General features: G+C 40.6%; 1 protein-coding gene across 1 annotated transcript in view; it reads right to left on the bottom strand.

Moving 5' to 3' along the window:
- The window catches only part of snx29 (sorting nexin 29), a 581542-nt gene extending 561299 nt beyond the window's left edge, over window positions 1-20243 (bottom strand). Inside the window, exons 1-2 of the mRNA XM_063059095.1 lie at window positions 20097-20243; window positions 462-523 (exon numbers count right to left, since the gene is read on the bottom strand). Coding sequence (XP_062915165.1) covers window positions 462-523; window positions 20097-20103 — 69 coding nt within the window. The 5' untranslated portion in view covers window positions 20104-20243. The remainder of the gene's footprint in view (window positions 1-461; window positions 524-20096) is intronic.
- Between the last annotated feature and the right edge of the window lie 4 nt (window positions 20244-20247).

The following is a 20247-nucleotide window of genomic DNA, read 5'->3' as shown; positions in this document are numbered from 1 at the left end:
AATTAAGGGTTAGGGAGAAAAGGCAGGAAGGTAGAGCTGTGTTCTTAGCCAAATCAGCCATGATCTTATTAAATGGTGGAGCAGGCTTGATGGGCCTGTTGGGTGACTCATGCTCCTACTTCTTATGTTCATATCTAACATCCTGGAGAAGCTGAATCCAAGTCAACAGAAAAATTAATGGCTGGTGAAGGATGGAAGATGTCAGGCCAGTAAGGAGAGATTTGGTATAGAAAGCTGGTAAAGGGCAAGTAAATATGGTCCTTTTGTAGATCAAACATACACAGACAAACACACACAATATACTGTAGTGTGCACCATCTAAAAATGTACTGTATTTCATACAGCAAATATATTAAGCATAATGGATATCCTTCTCCAGAGGAGAACAGAAGTTCAGCTTTAATTCCTCATGCAAATGATACTATAAATTATACCTTATTTATAAAGTTAATGTTCTTTACCTGCTTAACAGCATCAAGAAGCCTTTCAAGCAAGGATTGCCTCTTCTCATTTTGTTGGGACACTGAAAAAGATTAAACGTTCAAAATTCGATGATATGTACAATATATTCAGATTATAAATCTGACTCAAAAAGCAATTACAGAATAAACTGCTAGGCATCATTTAAATGACCGTTTTAGCTGTTAAAAGGGGTATTCATGGCCCATCAGCAAAATACAGATGACAGACAAGTGTCCTTCTGTGCCCAGATAATAATTTTTCCCTCACTCAGCATCAACAACACTAATTAATCACTCCAGCATCTGCAGATTTCCTCACGTCTCGATCATTCATCCATTGTTCTTATGGGATTGTACTGTATGGCGTTAGGCTGCTATGGATCATAGCCTCTATTATACAGATATGCAAACAACAGATGGCATAGACACTTTTTTTAGTGACACCCTATTTTATCAAGGATATATTTTCAATACACAAAAGATCCAATTCTGCACATTGAGAAAAGGAAAGTAAAAATTTGAAACTCACACCAGAAGTTAGTTTTTTCAGAACAGTCATTCCCATAATGGCAAGAGCCATCATAAACTGACTAAAATCATGAGCACTCACTGAAGTTGTAATTTTCAAGAGTTTCATATTGTGCAGAAATAAGAAGCAACAAACTTCATTTTATCATCTTCCCCATCATTAACAGGTTCTTATAAATAAAAGGTGCTTATTGGAATTAATTTTCTAGGTAATAGATCCACAGTGACAAACTATTTTATTTCACAAGAGAAAAATAGAAGACTGTTGATCAATAAAATTCCTGAGAATTAGTAAAGAGGGAAATGAACCTCAGTATTGTATTCCGCTAAAAAAAGAGCAAGGTCAATAGTTCCGTAACTATTGTGTTCAACCAGGATACCACTATAAACGCTATTGCTGAGAAACTAGTTTTACAGCACATCATTTTTGTTCAATAAACAATTCAGTTTCAAAAACAAAAAAAAATTGAAACTTAAACTTAGCCATACATTACAGAAAGACCTTAATCTGACTTCAGAATTGTCTGTGCACCAAAGTCTCAAATTCATGGAGGAAATTGCAGCAACATTAAAACCATCTGGCCATTGATCTGCTACTGACATTGTTCTTCAATAATTGATCTGCTGTCAACCATCTCAGGCCCATCAATTCCTGGCTTAACCCTGACCATAAATCATTCTTCCACCCAACTCCATCTGCTAACTGCTGGGAGCCAGTTCATACTCTGGTCACACCTGAAACCTGCCAGCCCAAACCCCATTGTCAATATCTGATCTAGATCCTTGGAAACTGTTCTTCATTCCAAAATTCTTTCCCAGCCCAACCTCATCCTAGCTTCCATCCATGCTGTCAACCTAGTACTCCAAGCAATCTCTAACCAATCATAGCCTTCAACCCCTGATCTCCGATTTAAAGCATGTATATCTTCTGATTAACTGGTGTCACTTTACAAGTGCTTCAAAAGGCACCTGAAACATATCTTCGATGAAGAGTTCAAGATACATCAGGATAGTTAAAGTTCCTCGCTACAATTAATTTGAAGGAATGTAGTAGTCAAAAGAAAGGAAGACCCTTGAGCCAAGTCCTACACTACATTTGGTGGCTCTAGGTAAAGTAGACTCTCAATTATTGTAGAAGTACCAAAGGGGCAACAGTACTACTCGCTTTAAGAAATGTAATAGAACACTACTTAATGCATTGTCTATGAATGCAAGAATGAAAGTGCATTACATGGTTTATTCTTGTAAGTAAATTATGAATAAAGTTTATATTGATATAAAAGTTATAGTTTTTGGACTCTGATCTATGAGCTGTTCCCAAAGACACAAACAGACAGAAATCAAGTATTGCTGGAACAGCATCAACTCATTAATAGATGCCCTTTGGTCTGCCAAAACTTGTTAATCTCCCAGCACATCGAGATGACTGTAGAGGAATGCTGCCCCATTACAAATCATAGGAGTGTGTGTTGAAGGATGCACTGAAGCTTGGTACAATCAACACAAGGGCTTGGTGGCAGTGGGGGGGGGGGGGGGTGTACTACTCCAGGCCACCAGGAGTGGCAACAGTGCTATCTATCAGCCTGGAAAAGGTTAACACTTTTGGACGTATTGGACGTATTGTTCAGGAATGAAAAGGGTTTGCACAATTTATTCTTGTATTGTGAATGAAGTCCTTTTTGGTGACAAATAAAAACATGAACAAGTTACAGCTTTTGCCAATGCAAAGGTTCTATAGGAAAGGATCACACCACCACCACCACCAGACATAGGGGGGCTGAGTTTTTATCTATTCATTTTATTCAAAGATCAAAGTTCAAAGCAAATTTAATACGAAGGTACAGATACGTCACCATTTACAACCCTGAGATCTGTTTTCTTGCAGGCATCCTTAGTAAACCCAATAACCATAATGGAATGAATGAAAGACATCACCCAACAGGGTGGAGAACCAGTGTGCAAGAGACAACAAATACAAAACAAAAATAATAATAAATAAGCATTAAATATCAAAAACATGAGATGAAGAGCCCTTGAAAGTGAGTCCACAGATTGTGGGAACAGTTCAGTAATAGGGCAATTGAAGTTATTGCCTCTGGTTCAAGAGCCTGATGGTTGAAAGGTAATAACTGTTCCTGAACCTGGTGGTGTGAGTCCTGAGGCTCCTGTACCTTCTTCCTTTGGCAGCAGCAAGAATAGAGCATAACCTGGACGGTGGGGGTCCCTGATGATGGATGCTGCTTTCCTCTGACAATACTGGGTGTAGATATGCTCAGTGGTGGGGAGGACGTCATCCCTGAAGGATTGAGCCCGTCAATCCACTCTCCACCACACATCTATAGAAGTTTATCAAAGTTTTAGATGACATGATAAATCTTCACAAACTTCTAAGGAAGTAGATGCGCTGTCGTGCTTTCTTCATAATTATACTTACGTGCTGGGCCCAGGACATGTCCTCTAAAATGATGACATTGAGGAATTTAAAATAGCTGACCCTCTCCTCATCTGATCACCCAATGACCTCCGGTTTCCTCCTCTTTAACCTTATTGATTAGTTTATTGATTATTTAGATAGAGATAAAGCACAGCATGGAACAGCCACTTCCAGCCCAATGTGCCACACCACCCAGCAACCTACCAAGTTAGCCATAGCCTAATTACAGAACAATTTACAATGACCAATTAACCTACTAACTGGTGTGTCTTTGGACCATGGGAGGAAACTGGAGCACCCGGAAGAAATCCACACGCATACGGGAAGGACATACAAACTCCTTACAGACAGTGACAGAATTGAACCCCAAACTCCAAAGCTACCATGGGGCCCAACAGAGAGGTGGGGAAGGCCTTCAAACAATGAAAGTGTGTATACCCAGGATGTGACATGACAGGCAAGGGTGCTATGATTTCAAAAATTAACCACCACTGAAAAGATTGACCAAATGACACGAACAATATAAACTGTTTCACATTTTATTTGAAATTTTAAAAATTCTATACTTTTTGCTTGATTTACACGCTAAGCATGTTGTTAAAACAAGAACATTTCAGCACAGAGTGAGGAACCACCAGACAGTACATGAAGTCCTCCAAAGCAAATGTGTCACAGAAATAAAGTACTGTGGTGTAGCAGATCTTGCTGAAGAAAATCTTTAACTTGCAAGAATGAATACTTTGACATAACCTTCAGGAAATTGAACAGATACCTTTAGCTGATCAGTATATTCAAAGAAAAAAAAAAGGAGGCTTATCTATTGATCCTCTGAATAGTTTGTCTTCACCTTCCTATACGAGAACATGACATGTGCCCCTTTCCTGATATGCTGACACTCCTGAGATGACACATGGAAATTAAAAGCAATAAAAAAAAATGTTCAAAATCTAGGACAGCAAAAGCAGCACTAATGTGAAGCCAAGAGCAGACAATAATGAATGTATATTGCACCCTGTCAATGGCAATGAATAGTGAATGTGCTGGAAACCTGGGGCAACCAACAGTGCACCAAATCTATGGCAAACATAAAGCAGGCTCCTATACAGCAGAGCTGTGAATGAAAGATCAGATAGGAGAAAGGACATTAGACTTAAAACCAACAGGTCTCTCCCTACTTCATACCCCTCTTCCAACCTTTCCTCATGCTCCTCCCTGCAGCAGGTTGGGTTGATCAAAGCCAATTATTTAAAGAGCACACACAAAATGCTGGAGGAACTCAGCAGGCCTGGCAACATCTATGGAAAAGAGTAAATATTCAACGTTTTGGGCCAAGACCCTTCTCAGGACTGGAAAAAAAAGATGAGAAATCAGAGTAAGAAGCTGGTTGGAGAGGAGGAAGTAGTACAAAGTGGTAGGTGATAGGTGAAACTGGGAGGTGGGTGGTGTGAAGTAAAGAGCTGAGAAGTTGATTGGTGAAAGAGATAAAGGGCTGGAGAAGGGGGAATCTGATAAGAGAGGACAGAAGAGCATGGAAGAAATGGGAGGGAGAGGAGCACCAAAGGGAGGTGATGGGCAGGTAAGGAGATAAGGTTAAGAAAGGGAAATGGGAATGATGGAGTGGGGGAGGGGAATTACCATAAGTTTGAAAAATTAATGTTCGTGCCATCAGGTTGGAGGCTACCCAGATGGAAAATAATGTGTTGATCTTCCAACCCAAGTGTGGCCTCGTCGCCATAATAGAGGGGGCCATGGATTGATATGTCTAAATGGGAATGGGAAGTAGAATTGAAATGAGTGGCCACAAGATTATTTGAGTGTCCAGGAGATGTGATAGGAAGCACACAAGCACAAAAAAGTCACTTAACCCTGGTTTATTTTCATAAAATAGCACAAATGAGCCACACAGAATACTACATAGCAAGTTACAAAGATTTCTGTCCTCACAATTCCTAGTCACCATTCAATTGTTGCTGGGGGAACACCAAGTCCAACCTGTGAAACCACCCCTTGGTCCCAGGCACTGATTGAGATCAAGGTCTGGGTGAAATTCTAAAGAAGTCTAGGAAGGCTATTGCATTTATACAAGTTTCACTGGCTCTTCACTCTACCCAGGAACATCGGGACAGCAAAGATGCATACATCAGGATGTTCTTTATCGACTACAGCTCGGGATCCAATATCATCATCCCCTCAAAACTAATCAATAAGCTTCAAGACCTGAGCCTCAGGACCTCCTTGTGCAATTGGAGCCTTGATTTCCTCACTAACAGTCAGTTCAAATTGGCAACAACATCTCCTCCACAATCACCATCAGCACAGGTGCATCACAAGGCAGCATCTGCTCTGTACTCATATTACACTCACAACTGTGTGGGTAAATACAGCTCCAATGCCATATTCAAGTTTGCTGACAACACTACTGTTGTAGGCCAGATCAAAGGCAGTGACAAATATCAGCATATAGGAGGGAGACTAATGTGGCTGACTGGTGCCACAACAACCTCTTAATCAATGTCAGTAAAACCAAGGAGCCATTTATTAACTTCAGGAGGAGGAAACCAGAGGTCCATGAGCCAGTCCTCATCACAGGATTAGGGGTAGAGAGGGTCAACAACTTTAAATTCCTCGGTATTATGATTTTGGAGGGCCTATCCTGGGCCAGCACATAAGCGCAATTATGAAGAAAGCACAGCAGTGCCTCTACTTCCTTAGGAGTTTGCAAAGATTCAGCATGACATCTAAAACTTTGACAAACTTCTATAGGTGTGTGGTGGGGGGGTATATTAACTGACTGCATGACAGCCTGGCGAGGGAACACCAATGCCATTGAATAGAAAATCCTACAAAAGTAGTGAATATAGCCTAGTCCATCATGGGTTAAGCCCTCCCCACCATCGACAGCATCTTAACACGGCACTGTCACAGAAAAGCAGCATCCATCATTAGGGAATCCTACCACCCAGGTTATGCTCTCTTCTCACTGCTGCCAACCAGAAGGTGGTACAGGAGTCTGAGGACACACACCACAAGGTTCAGGAACAATTATTACCCCTCAACCCTGAACCGAAGAGGATAACTTCACTTACCCCATCACTGACCTCTTCCTACAAATTATGGACTCACTATCAAGGACTCTTCATCTCATATTCTCGATATTTATTTTTTATTTATTTTTGTATTTGCATAGTTTGTTGTCTTTTACACAGTGGCTGAATACTAAAGTTGGTGCGATCTTTCATTCATTCTATAATGGATTTATTAAGTATGCCTGTAAGAAAATGAATCCCAGGGTGGTACATGTACACTGAAGTTTCACCAACACTGAGTCATCAGCAGACAGACAAATCCTTCGTTCATGTCACAGTATCAGTCTCTTTTCTTCACATTTCAAACAACATGTCTCCATTAACACAGTCTCATAAGCCACTTAAGACATTTTAATGGTCACTTGTTGTTATCCCTTAATTTCATAATGTCCGTGACACACAGTCTACAGTTAAGCAATAAGACCAAATTCTGGGGGGAAAATATCTAACTATCAAATCTCTAATAGACATTCAGACCTCACATGCTAAAAGCTCAGAAGGAGTTAACTTGTCACCTGACCTGACAGATAATCAGATCATTACTCAACAAACTCCATATGCTACAGTCTCTCTTTTCCTCACTACTTATCAATAACTGCCATCATCCAATGTATCCATGCCAAGGGCATTCTGGAACTGAGTCATTGAACGGTTGTAATGACTTTTTTTTCCTTTATATTTACAATTGCTAGATTTCAAAACTGCACCAATTAATGTGCAGCACCATTATAATCAATACACGCAACCTTAAGGTACCTTGCCAAATCAAGACCATTACAGGCACGTAATTTACCAGACCAGAGGAACCACTGCAGCACTAATGGTACAGTTCCACAGAACCAGAGATAACATTTGCCTTTCCTTAAGCATAGAAACTCTATCACGGAAAAACATTACCAAAGATGTTTGGTGGCTGACTCCTCACAGTAGATGCCATGTGTGAAAAAATGTTCGACTGTCACTTATCAAGTTGAAACCCTCAGTTTTGAAGAACTGGTAATTCTTTCCAGCAGCAACAATGTCCTGGCCAGTTTTTCTTGAGGATGATTTCTACTGCACCCTCAATGTAGCTGGATGATCAAGCACAGCCAACAGTTATGTGGGTAGTCTGAGATTCCTAGCTGAACCAGAAAAAAAATGCCAAGCTGTGCAGCACTTTTGTGCCAGGAGTCAGTCTGGACCGGGATAGACTTCATTTTGAGTTCCAGAGCCATAGTCTGATCCACTGACGTGATGCTAGTACTCTTCTCTCTTCACTGCTTCTTACTGGGTTATTATTACCCGGGGAAGAGATGGGGAAGCTGAACAGAGTGCTGGTAACCCAAAAAAGAGGAATTTGGAAGTGATAATGCAAGTTGGAAAAGCATCAAATCCCTCTGATTACCCAACGCACGCAAAAGAAACAATCAAAGCAAACACCACGATATTCTTCATTCTCAAAAGCAATCAGAAAGCCGTAGAAAGGTAGAGGAAACCATAAGACCATAAGGTATAGGGACAGAAGTAGGCCATTTGACCCATTGAGTTTGCTCCACCAACCAACACTATTTTCTATCAGCATTAATATAATTTACAGCAGGAGTGAAGATTGGTAACTGGCAGTCCCTCATGGCTACAGGCCCCTAGTAGATTTGGTCCAGGGTTTAAAAAAAAAATTAACTCTATTGACAATACTGTATCAACTTCTTCTTCCAGATCAACATCCCCAGCACTGAAGCCCTAAGTACACTCACATGCGCAGGCACCTAGTCGACTTGTCTGATGCCTAATTTTCTGAAACACATACTGTTCCAAGTTGCCTTGCAGAGAGAACATCAGGCAGACTAGAAGTGAAACTTCAAAGCTATTCTCAAAACCTCTCCAAAAAAATACAACCTTCCGCACTCGCAGAGCAAGTTTTCAAGTTCACTTCCAATATCAACCACATTACTGATCATTAAATTCATTATACAAAAATGACAATTTTAATTTCAAAGCAGTTTTTCAGTGGTGATAAAATGTAAAATTATGGGCCACTCTTGCAGCATGCACCTTTAATGCTTTTTCCTGCCCACATTAATTTAATGTGTTTTGATGATAATCTGATAGAAGTCCAGGCTTATAAAACACGTGAAAGGAGGAAAGTAAATGGAAATTTTGTACTTGAATGGATAAACAATCTACTTGAGAGGACAATTCTAGAGAGAACCACCAGCTGATAAAGCACAGTGTGTTCCTGAATTCCATGCCAGAACCGTACAGGACTAAAACATGTAATGTACTGGAGCTCAAATACTAGCATATATGACCCAAGAGTCCGAAGAGGGACTTAACGCTGAACCAGTGGACCAGACACATTTCCCATTCAGCTCCTGTGAAAGTGGTTGCCAACCTTCATCGCAAAGGTAAGTGAAGATAAAAGGCTTGCTTTTTCTTTCCCCAATTTGATTGATGTTGACTAGTAAATTCCACTGTGTATTTCAATTAATTTATCATCAGTTAAAAATACTTCAAATACACTAATTTTACAGGTATTACTTCATTTATTATTGGAACCTATAGACCTTAAGTTATCTTTGGATATCAAGCTAATGACAGTGGTGGCAAAACTTCCAGCAAATTAGAGCTACAGAGCCATGACATGTTAGCAAAGCCACGGGGACTGAGCAAAGAATGCATGCCAGGTCCAGCACAATCCAGACTACAGGATTGTATCAGGAACATCTGGAGAAATAGAGTAAAGAAGATAGATTTAATTAAACTGACAGCAGAAAAAAGACCATAAGATCTAGGAGCAGAAGTAGGCCATTCAGCCCATCGAGACTGCTCCACTATTCAATCATGGGCTGATGCAATTCTTTCAATCATCCTCACTCCCCTGCTTTCACCCCATACCCTTTGATGCCCTGGCAAATCAAGAACCTATCTCTGCCTTAAATACACCCAATGACTTGGCCTCCACAACCGCTCATGGCAACAAATCCCACAGATTTACCACCCTCTGACTAAAGTAATTTCTCCACATCTCGGTTCTAAAAGGACGTCCTTCAATCCTGAAGTCACGCCCTCTTGTCCTAGAATCCCCTACCATGTGAAATAACTTTGCCATATCTAATCTATTCAGGCCTTTTAACATATCTAATCTATTCAGGCCTTTTAACATTCGGAATGTTTCTATTAGATGCCCCCTCTTTCTCCTGAACTGCAGGGAATACAGCCCAAGAGCTGCCAGACATTCCTCATACAGTAACCCTTTCATTCCTGGAAACATTCTCGTGAATCTTCTCTGAACCTCTCCAATGTCAGATAATCCTTTCTAAAGTAAGGAGCCCAAAACCGCACACAATATTCCAAGGGTGGTTTCACGACTGCCTTATAGAGCCTCAACATCACATCCCTGCTTTTATATTCTTTGTGCCTAGAAATGAATGCCAACATTGCATTCCCTTCTTCGTAACCAACTCAACCTGGAGGTTAACCTTTAGGGTACCTTACACAAGGACTCCCAAGTCCCTTTGCATCTCTGCATTTTGAATTCTCTATCTAAATAATAGTCTGCCCCATTTATTTCTTCCACCAAAGTGCATGACCATACACTTTCCAACATGGTACTTCATTTGCCACTTCTTTGCCCATTCCCCTAAACTATGCAAGTCTCTCTGCAGGCTCTCCATTTCCTCAACACTACCTTCTCCTGTCTTTGTATCATCGGCAAATTTAGCCACAAATCCATTAATACCGTAGTCCAAATCACTGACATACATCGTAAACAGCAGCGGTCCCAACACCGACCCCTGTGGAACTCCACTGGTAACCAGCAGCCAGCCAGAATAGGATCTCTTTATTTCCACACTGTTTTCTGCCAACCAGCCAATGCTCCACCCACACTAGTAACTTCCCTGCAATTCCATGCACTCTTATCTTGCTAAGCAGCCTCATGTGCGGCATCTTGGCAAAGGCCTTCTGGAAATTCAAGTACACCATGTCGACTGCATCTACTTTGTCTACCCTGCTTGTAAATTCCTCAAAGAATTGCAGTTGGTTAGTCAGGCAGGATTTTCCTTTCAGGAAACCATGTTGGCTTTGGCCTATCTTGTCATGTGCCTCCAGGTACTCCGTAATTTCATCCCTAACAATCAATTCCAACAACTTCGCAACCACTAATGTCAGGCTAACAGGTCTATAGCTTCCTTCCTGCTGTCTCCCACCCTTTTTAAATAGTGGAGTAACATTTGCAATTTTCCAGTTATCCAGTACAATGCCAGAATCTATCGATTCTTGAAAGATTATCGTTAATGCCTCCGCAATCTCTCCAGCTACTTCCTTCAGAACCCGAGGATGCATTCCATCAGGCCCAGGAGATTTATCCACCCTCAGACCATTAAGCTTTCTAAGCACCTTCTCAGTTGTAATTTTCACTAAACAAACTTCACTTCCCTGACATCCCTGAATGGCCAATATACTGCAGACTCCACTGTGAAGCCTGATGCAAAATACGCATTCAGTTCCTCTGTCATCTCTGCATCTCTCATTACAATATCTCCAGCGTCATTTTGTATTGGTCCTATATCTACCCTCGACGAACCACCTCGATGTAATGTACCATCTCCATGATATATGCAGAATCTACTGGGCGTATTCTGTTTCTAGCTGGCAGCATATCAAAACCCGTAAGCAGATGTCATCACCATCACTTGCAAGATCAAGGCGAAAGAGGGAATATATCAGATACTGGTGACCTACTTCATTCCTCCAAACATTATCCAAGGTTATCAATCGCATCAACTCAAGGCTGGTGCTGGATTTCTTATCTGCCAATGCTCATGAAACTAATGTGAATAATTATCATTCAGCTTGAATAAAGAGGAGAGCTTAAACAGAATAGCTCTCAAGGATGAGCTGGAAAAAAAAATGGGATCTGAGAGAATATACAAATGAGTATAACTAATATACATAGTCATAATTTTAGCCAGCAGCCGGTACAGTGGCATCTGCATCGGACTTCGAAGCGAGTGGTTTCGGGTTTGAATCTGGCCAGCTCCTTGCACGCTTTCCATCCATGGGCTGAGCATTGAGCTAGCAACTCTGCCTCATAAAAAACAGACAAATGATAAAGAAACGGGTAGGTTTCTGCCCGGTGTGCCAAAAGGCATGGAGAGGAACGGTCATCATCAGTGCATTCAGAAACAGAAAGCCTATCCAATCATATTTGGAATTAGGCAAGACACGCTAGCTGTGGAGGCATACAGGATGTGTGTGATCAACATTACTGTCTTCTGCTCAGATTTATCAGAGGTCTCAGCAACTAATTAAAAATAAACTAAAAGTCTAGACCAAGTCTCAACAAAAGCAACACCACATTCTTCAGATATATGCCAGAATCAGAATTATCGTGAAATTTGGTGTTCTGTAGCAGCATAACAAGTTACAATAGAAATAAATTAGAAATGCACAAGAGGAATAGTGAATTACTGTTTGTAGTTCCATGGATTAGTCAGAAATCTGATGGCAGAGAAGTTGCTCCTAAAATGTTGAGTATGGGCAGGCTCCTTTATCTCCTTCCTGATGGTCGTGCTGAGAACGGACCACGACCTACGTGGTGAGGGTCGTGCTGAGAACGGACCACGACCTACGTGGTGAGGGTCGTGCTGAGAACGGACCACGACCTACGTGGTGAGGGTTCGTAATGATGAATGCTACTAAGCAAAGCCAGTTCATTTAGTTTTAGCTATTTTGCCATCTTTCTTTGTTCTGCCCTTTAACAAGTTGTGTTTTTTTCTGCTTCTAGCTCTACTCGCCTTTCACATCTCTCTGCCAAGTTCATTCAAACACTCCCCATCAGCATTGCAACTCTTTTGTCTCCTTCACCTGATGCATCAAGAACTGAGTAGGATTGTGGGAATAGTACTTCCTCCAGATTGTGGAAGAAAACCTCATCATCAAATACTATGTCCTCTCAAAATTGTTCTAAATTAGACAAATATGACACATATCGCCTACTTATGTCACCAAAGACATCTTCCACCTCTCTGGACATATAAATGATGTTTCCACACAATCCTTGTATACACCGTCATTAATATCCACTAATTTACTGTCTGTGACTTGGCATATTTGTGAGATTAGCCGCAGTTTGACTGGAAGCATTGGTAAATATGGCATGTTTCACCAAGCCATCTACTGTAATAGCTAGTATACATTTGCCAATGAGATGAATTACAATTAATGTCTTGTAGCTAGCAGGCAATGAAACAGCAAAAGTTGGTAGGTAATCTGAGCTGGCCTGGTGGAGTCAGGAACACCTAGGGAAAGGAAGGTGGATAGGTTTGCAGCCAGGAACAGGATTTTGAGTATGGGCAGTGTGTGCTGGTAGGAACCAGAGTCCAGTGTGTGGGCTAGGTATGCAGCTGCAGCCAGGAGCAATATGGGATGGGAACACTGGGGGTCAAGAACACAGGCTGGTTTGCAGCCAGAGTCACATTTCCACATTCCATCTTGTTTTGAAGCCTTTGCATGAAGCCTTGTCACTAGCCCTCAAGAATAACAAGGACTTGTTCCAGAGAAAATTATTTAAATTGAAATCAATATGGTTCTTATCTCAGTGGCTATCTTTGTGTGAGGTTGCATCAAGCTTTTCATGGGCCTTAAGTATATAAACACCAAGATTCACTGCATGCTGGCATTTTGTCATCTCCTGTGTTGCAAAAGGTCTGACTACACTTACATGGAAAGTATCAGCTATTCATTAAAAAAATGATTGTACAATGTTTATATCTTTGACTATAAGTCAATCACGCAGTGATCTGCAGCACTATGCTTGTGTCCTGTAAGAAAAGGCGATAGTGAACCTTGTCAGGTGGTTCTTCAATCAGAATGTCAGTCATTACCACAAACACAAAGACTGTCCAAATGAAAGCAAAAGGGACCCTTCAATCAGCTCCTGCATGCACAATCAGGCACTAATGGCCCCACATGCTGCCCGGAGACAGTTTCATTTGCACCATTGCTGCCATTCATCTGTTTCAATAAAGTCAACTCACCAAAGTCTTAAAAGCTAGTAGTTTTTCGGCAGTGTCGTCCTAAACTGCAGTGGAACACAGGACTCTCAACTCGATGGGCTGTCCCAGACAGCCAAGTGAGAAAAACATCACCTGCACTTGAAGATTGTCTGCCTGGTGAAAGTCACCCTCAGGTCCGCTCAAAACTTGCAGGCCATGGTCAAAGTTGCAGACTAACATATTCCAAGGCAAGAACTGGGTACTGAGACACACAGTTTCAGGACATCCCACCACTTCACCCCAATGGAAATTACATTAAAAAAAAAGCAAATATTATGCCAAAATAACCTTGTGCACAAAAAGAATATATGAATCAACTACCAGATTTTTGGGAAATGTTTACAAAATACATGCATTATTTGTACATTTTATTTGTTGTAATACTGTGATTCTTATTGACTGGGTTAATGATCAATAATGATGAGTTGAGTCAACTTTTTCAAAGACATTAAATTCGATTTCATATTAATACACTAAGAACATAGGTAGTATAACTTTCCAATGGATGAACTCTAAATTAATTAATATTCCCATTTCTAATGTCAGCAACATGCTGGAGAAATTTTATTCTGTATATCAATGTATGTTTGCATTTCTATCATATAATGGGCATCTAAAGGACAATGAAAAAAAGTGATCCAAATGCTTACCAAGTCTGTCCGTATATTATTTCATTATTTGCAGTTGGTGCGTCATTTGCTAAATACCAAATGAATCAGGATTCAGGAATATCAGGTACATCAAGAATGTCAGTTTATAATAGCAATTATTTGTATTAAGCTTATAAGAAAGTTGCAGATCCACCTTCACATCAAGCCTAAGACATCAAGTTGCAACTTTTGAAATTTGCTGTTGTTTTTGGGAAGCATGCCCAAGAAAGTTGAGGGATTACTGTAAAAGAATACACAGATGTCCTGGTTAGATCAGATGATGAGGAGCAGGAGATGCCCTTAGTGGGAGCAGACTGTGGTGAAACATAACACCAACAAATTATTTGGGCTGAATGAGTGATTTCCGAGTTGTGCGTTCAAGGTAATTTCATGATACTATGCCACATTTGGAGAGCTTCATGCTTTCCCACATTATACAGCATATATCATGTACTGTATAATTCACTCTTAACCTACCTAATCACTTTGAAGACCCTTTATGCCCCATTCACAACCCCATGCTTTATGTCATTCTCAAAATTAATTTATTGCATTTGGTTTCCCCAAATCATTGATACATATTGCAGATAGCTGGAGCCTCAAGTACCAATCCCTACTGTGGGGTCAGCAGAGGAAAGAGAGAGCCGATTCAAGTTCCTGAGCGTCATCTCAGAGGATCTATCCAGGACTCACCATATTGATGCAATTACAAAGACAGCATGCAGTGGCTATCCTTCATTAGGAGTTTGAGGAGCTGTACGATGAAGAGCATGCTGACTGATTGCATCACCATTTGCTACGGTGGCATCAATGCATAGGATCGGACACTTCAGAGGGCTGTAGAGTCAGCCAGCTCCACCAAGGCACAAACCTCCCCACCATTGAGGACATCAAAAGAAGGTGCCACAAGAAGCCAGCATCCATCTTAAAGAATCCTCACCATCCAGGACATGTCCCAAATACATGCTTGAACTTTTTTCTCTAAAACCTTTAAATTCAGTTCTTTAGTGGTCTTAGAGAAAAAGGTGTTTCTTGCATTTCTTACCAATGCTGCTCTATATGGCTGCCAAGGAGTACTGACTGAACAAGAGAACATGGATAAATGACAAGCTAAATGTAAATCACTGATTTTAAACCATAGTCAATACAAATGATTGTAATATGTAATCATTCCACATTGAAATTAATTTCCATACTATTGAATTGATACTGATTACAAATTCCAGTCACAATTTAATCTAGTTTTTACAAGGAATTGACCTTCATTCAAAATCTCTCCAAAACATTCTGACCTTTGATTATGTGGGAAATCTCAGGCACACAATAATTGTCTGGTATTCAAAGAACATCAGCTGTCAATTAGAAACAGCTCACTTTAGCTCAAATACCTAACCAGGTCATTATTTAAACAAATAATTAAACAAGCTATGTTCACCTTTCCCAGAAACAGGATATGAAAAGTTAACTGATGCATTTTTCTCTCCTAGTGTAATATAGATTGGGTGAACCAAATTGGTAAGGGTGCTGAGGAAGAGGATTTCTTGGAATGTATGCGGGATAGTTTTCTGAACCAAAATGTCGAGGAACCAACCAGACAGCAGGCCATTCTGGACTGGGCTTTGAGCAATGAGGAAGGATTAGTTAGCAATCTTGTCCTGCGAGGCCCTTTGGGTAAGAGTGACCATAATATGGTGGAATTCTTCATTAAGATGGAGAGTGACATAGTTAATTCAGTAACAAAGGTTCTGAACTTAAAGAAGGGTAACTTTGAAGGTATGAGACGTGAATTAGCTAAAATAGACTGGCAAATGATACTTAAAGGGTTGACGGTGGATATGCAATGGCAAGCATTTAAAGATCGCATGGATGAACTTGCAACAATTGTTCATCCCAGTTTGGCAAAAGAATAAACCAGGGAAGGTAGTGCACCCGTGGCTGACAAGGGAAATTAGGGATAGTATCAATTCCAAAGAAGAAACATACAAATTAGCCAGAAAAAGCGGCACACCTGAGAACTGGGAGAAATTCAGAGTCCAGCAGAGGAGGACAAAGGGCTTAATTAGGAAGGGGAAAAAAGATTGAGAGAAAGCTGGCAGGGAACATACTGTAAAAGCTTTTATAGATATGTGAAAAGAAAAAGATTGGTTAAGACAAATGTAGGTCCCTTACAGTCAGAAAGAGGTGAATTGATCACGGGGAACAAGGACATGGCTGACCAACTGAATAACTACTTTGGTTCTGTCTTCACTGAGGACATAAATAATCTTCTGGAAATAGTAGGGGACCGAGGGTCTACTAACATGTAGGGAAGTGGTGTTAGGTAAATTGAAGGGATTGAAGGCAGATAAATCCCCAGGGCCAGATGGTCTGCATCCCAGAGTGCTTAAGAAAGTAGCACAAGAAGTAGTGGATGCATTAGTGATAATTTTTCAAAACTCTTTAGATTCTGGATTAGTTCCTGAGGATTGGAGGGTGGCTAATTAACCCCGCTTTTTAAAAAAGGAGGGAGAGAGAAACCAGGGAATTATAGACCAGTAAGCCTGACATCAGTGGTGGGGAAAATGCTGGAGACAGTTATTAAAGATGTGATAACAGCACATTTGGAAAGCGGTGAAATCATCAGACAAAGTCAGCATGGATTTGTGAAAGGAAAATCATGTCTGACGAATCTCATAGAATTTTTTGAGGATGTAACTAGTAAAATGGATAGGGGAGAACCAGTGGATGTGGTATATTTGGATTTTCAAAAGGCTTTTGACAAGGTCCCACACAGGAGATTAGTGTGCAAACTTAAAGCACACGGTATTTGGGGTATGGTATTGATGTAGATAGAGAATTGGTTGGCATACAGGAAGCAAAGAGTGGGAATAAACGGGACCTTTTCAGAATGGCAGGTAGTGACGAGTGGGGTACCGCAAGGCTCAGTGGCTGGGACCCCAGTTGTTTACAATATATATTAATGACTTAGACGAGGGAATTAAATGCAGCATCTCCAAGTTTGCAGATGACACAAAGCTGGGTGGCAGTGTTAGCAGTGAGGAGGATGCTAAGAGGATGCAGGGTGACTTGGATTGGTTAGGTGAGTGGGCAAATTCATGGCAGATGCAGTTTAATGTGGATAAATGTGAGGTTATCCACTTTGGTGGCAAGAACAGGAAAACAGATTATTATCTGAACGGTGGCATAGGAATAGGGGAGGTGCAACGAGACCTGGGTGTCATTGTACATCAGTCATTGAAAGTGGGCATGCAGGTACAGCAGGCAGTGAAAAAGGCGAATAGTATGCTGGCATTCATAGCAAGAGGATTCGAGTACAGGAGCAGGGAGGTACTACTGCAGTTGTACAAGGCCTTAGTGAGACCACACCTTGAGTATTGTGTGCAGTTTTGGTCCGCTAATCTGAGGAAAGACATTCTTGCCATAGAGGGAGTACAAAGAAGGTTCACCAGATTGATTCCTGGGATGGCAGGGCTTTCATATGAAGAAAGACTGGATTGGCTAGGCTTATACTCTCTGGAGTTGAGAAGATTGAGGGGGGATCTTATTGAAACGTATAAAATTCTAAAGGGATTGGACAGGCTAGATGTAGGAAGATTGTTCCCGATGTTGGGGAAGTCCAGAACGAGGGGTCACAGTTTGAGGATAAAGGGGAAGCCTTTTAGGACCGAGATGAGGAAAAACTTCTTCACACAGAGAGTGGTGAATCTGTGGAATTCTCTGCCACAGGAAACAGTTGAGGCCAGTTCATTAGCTATATTTAAGAGGGAGTTAGATAAGGCCCTTTTGGCTAAAGGGATCAGCGGGTATGGAGAGAAGGCAGGTACTGGGTTCTGTGTTGAATGATCAGCCATGATCGTACTGAATGGCGGTGCAGGCTCGAAGGTCCAAATGGCCTACTCCTGCACCTATTTTCTATGTTTCTAAAAAGAAAGGGGAAATCCAAGGTCCTTTCATACTATACTAAGGATACCTTAAATCAAGGAAGAGATCACAAATAGATATCTGTTTTAATATATATCAAGATGTGAACATTTTGAATGCTAGAGTTGGGCAAACAATAAAAAAAAATCCAGATCTTTTAGACCCTGTCCTCACCTCTAGAGCAACTGCCAGCAATTTTCATCTACGCCCACATCTCTGTGTATTTTCAATGTTGCTAGATGTCAGATTTCATTATCAGCAGAATTCCTGCTAATTGAAGATTGTGATAGAGCATAGAATAGTGCAGCACAGCAATAGGACTTTTGGTCCACAACACTGTGCCAAGCTAATGAGTAATTGCCTAACTAGACAAATACTTTTGTCTACACAATGTCCTTTCTCTGTACATTCACATGCCTATCAATGAACCTTTAAAAAAAATGCCACTATCATATTTGCTACTAACCTAGCAGCACATTCCAGGCACCCACCAACTCGGAGTTCAAAAAAAAACTTGTCCTACGGTCTCCTTTGAACTCGACCCTCTCATCTTAAATGCCCTCCAGTATTGGATATTTTTACTGTGATACTGGCTGTCTACCCCAACTATGCAATATCCTCAATCCTATAAGCATCTGTCATATCCTCCTCAGCCTCTTACACTCCAGAGAAAGCAACCGAAGCTTACCCAACCTCTCTCTGTAGCACATTACCTCTAACCTAGGCAGCATCATAGTAAACCACTTCTGCACACTCTCAAAAGGCTTCATATCTTGCCTATAATGGGGCAAATAATATGTAAAAGTGTTAAAACTGCAACTATATTTAATGTTGTAACTACTAAATGTTTTTCCATCTTTCAAATACTGTTCCAGTATTTGGTCACTTATGAAAAATGAAAAGTTACTCACAATGATTCCAAAGTATCAGTTTAAAAATATTAGTCATGAGATACACTTAAAAACATTGTCATTGCAAATACTAATTTCAGAATAAGCAAAATGTAATTCAGAGGTTAGTTTTCCTCTGAACTATCCAAATACTTAAGTACATTGGACAAACTCAATAGTGAATGAATGTTACATAACAAAACAAACTTGGTAGAACAAGTTCATCTGTTGAAGAACTATTTTCTTGCAAAAACTAATTTCATTAAATTACATCATTTCCTCAGCACAAGTCTGAGAAGGAAACTGCAACTCCCAATCAACTGCAAAGAAAAACTTACGTATTTTACAGTACATTTTAACCAAAAATTCTTAGTGTTGTAATTTCTCTAATAATTTCAATCACATTAAAATCATAAAAATATTATCTGTAGATTATGCACCTAACTTCTCAAATATATATGTATCAGGCATCGACAATTTTTAAACAATTTAAAGTTGAGAACAAGTTTAAAACTTCGTCGCCCAAAACTGTCAACGTATCTTCCCACCTGGCAAAACCCCCGCATTTTTTTTGGAACTGATCCAGTCCCACAGTTAGTAGAATTTCATTGTTGTTCACGCTATAATGTAACTAGATTTAACAGGCTATGTGTTGGAGTTGCCAAGTCCTCAATTTCTTTCAATGAACGTGTGTTTTTATCCATAATCTCCAGTCGACAAAGACTTCCACTTCATGATTTCAACTTCCCAACAATATATGCAGATTTAGCCACAGTGATCTCACTCCCTTGGTGAGTGGACTGAACCCCTGACCGGCCGAAGGTTAACAACAACAAAAATCACAACAAAGTAAAATATTGCTTTATTTAAAGTAACTTTAAAATTTAAAAAAAGTTTAAATGACACAGGAAGACATCAAACACAAACAAAATTCAATGTTTGTCACACTGCTGGCATGAAATTAATAACAAACAGTAGACTGACACGAGTCCCGTCGCCTGTCACCAGCCCCGGCCCCGCGGCGCAGCCTGACCACCAGGCCAGGGGCACACACTTAAATATTTTCGTCAACACAAGCTGCATATTTACCACTCATTTTCCTGCCGTTTGCCCCCAGACAGCTCACGTCAGGCGTGTGGCTGACACGTAAATAATATCTTCATGATGGCAATGATTCTACAACATTTTCCGGCACAGGCCCGCCAGTGCGCATGTCGTTGTTGTGGCTTCCTGCACAGGC

This window comes from Mobula hypostoma, chromosome 9 (assembly GCF_963921235.1).
Source record: "Mobula hypostoma chromosome 9, sMobHyp1.1, whole genome shotgun sequence".
NCBI lineage: Eukaryota > Metazoa > Chordata > Chondrichthyes > Myliobatiformes > Myliobatidae > Mobula > Mobula hypostoma.
This window is presented reverse-complemented; position numbering and strand designations above follow the sequence as displayed.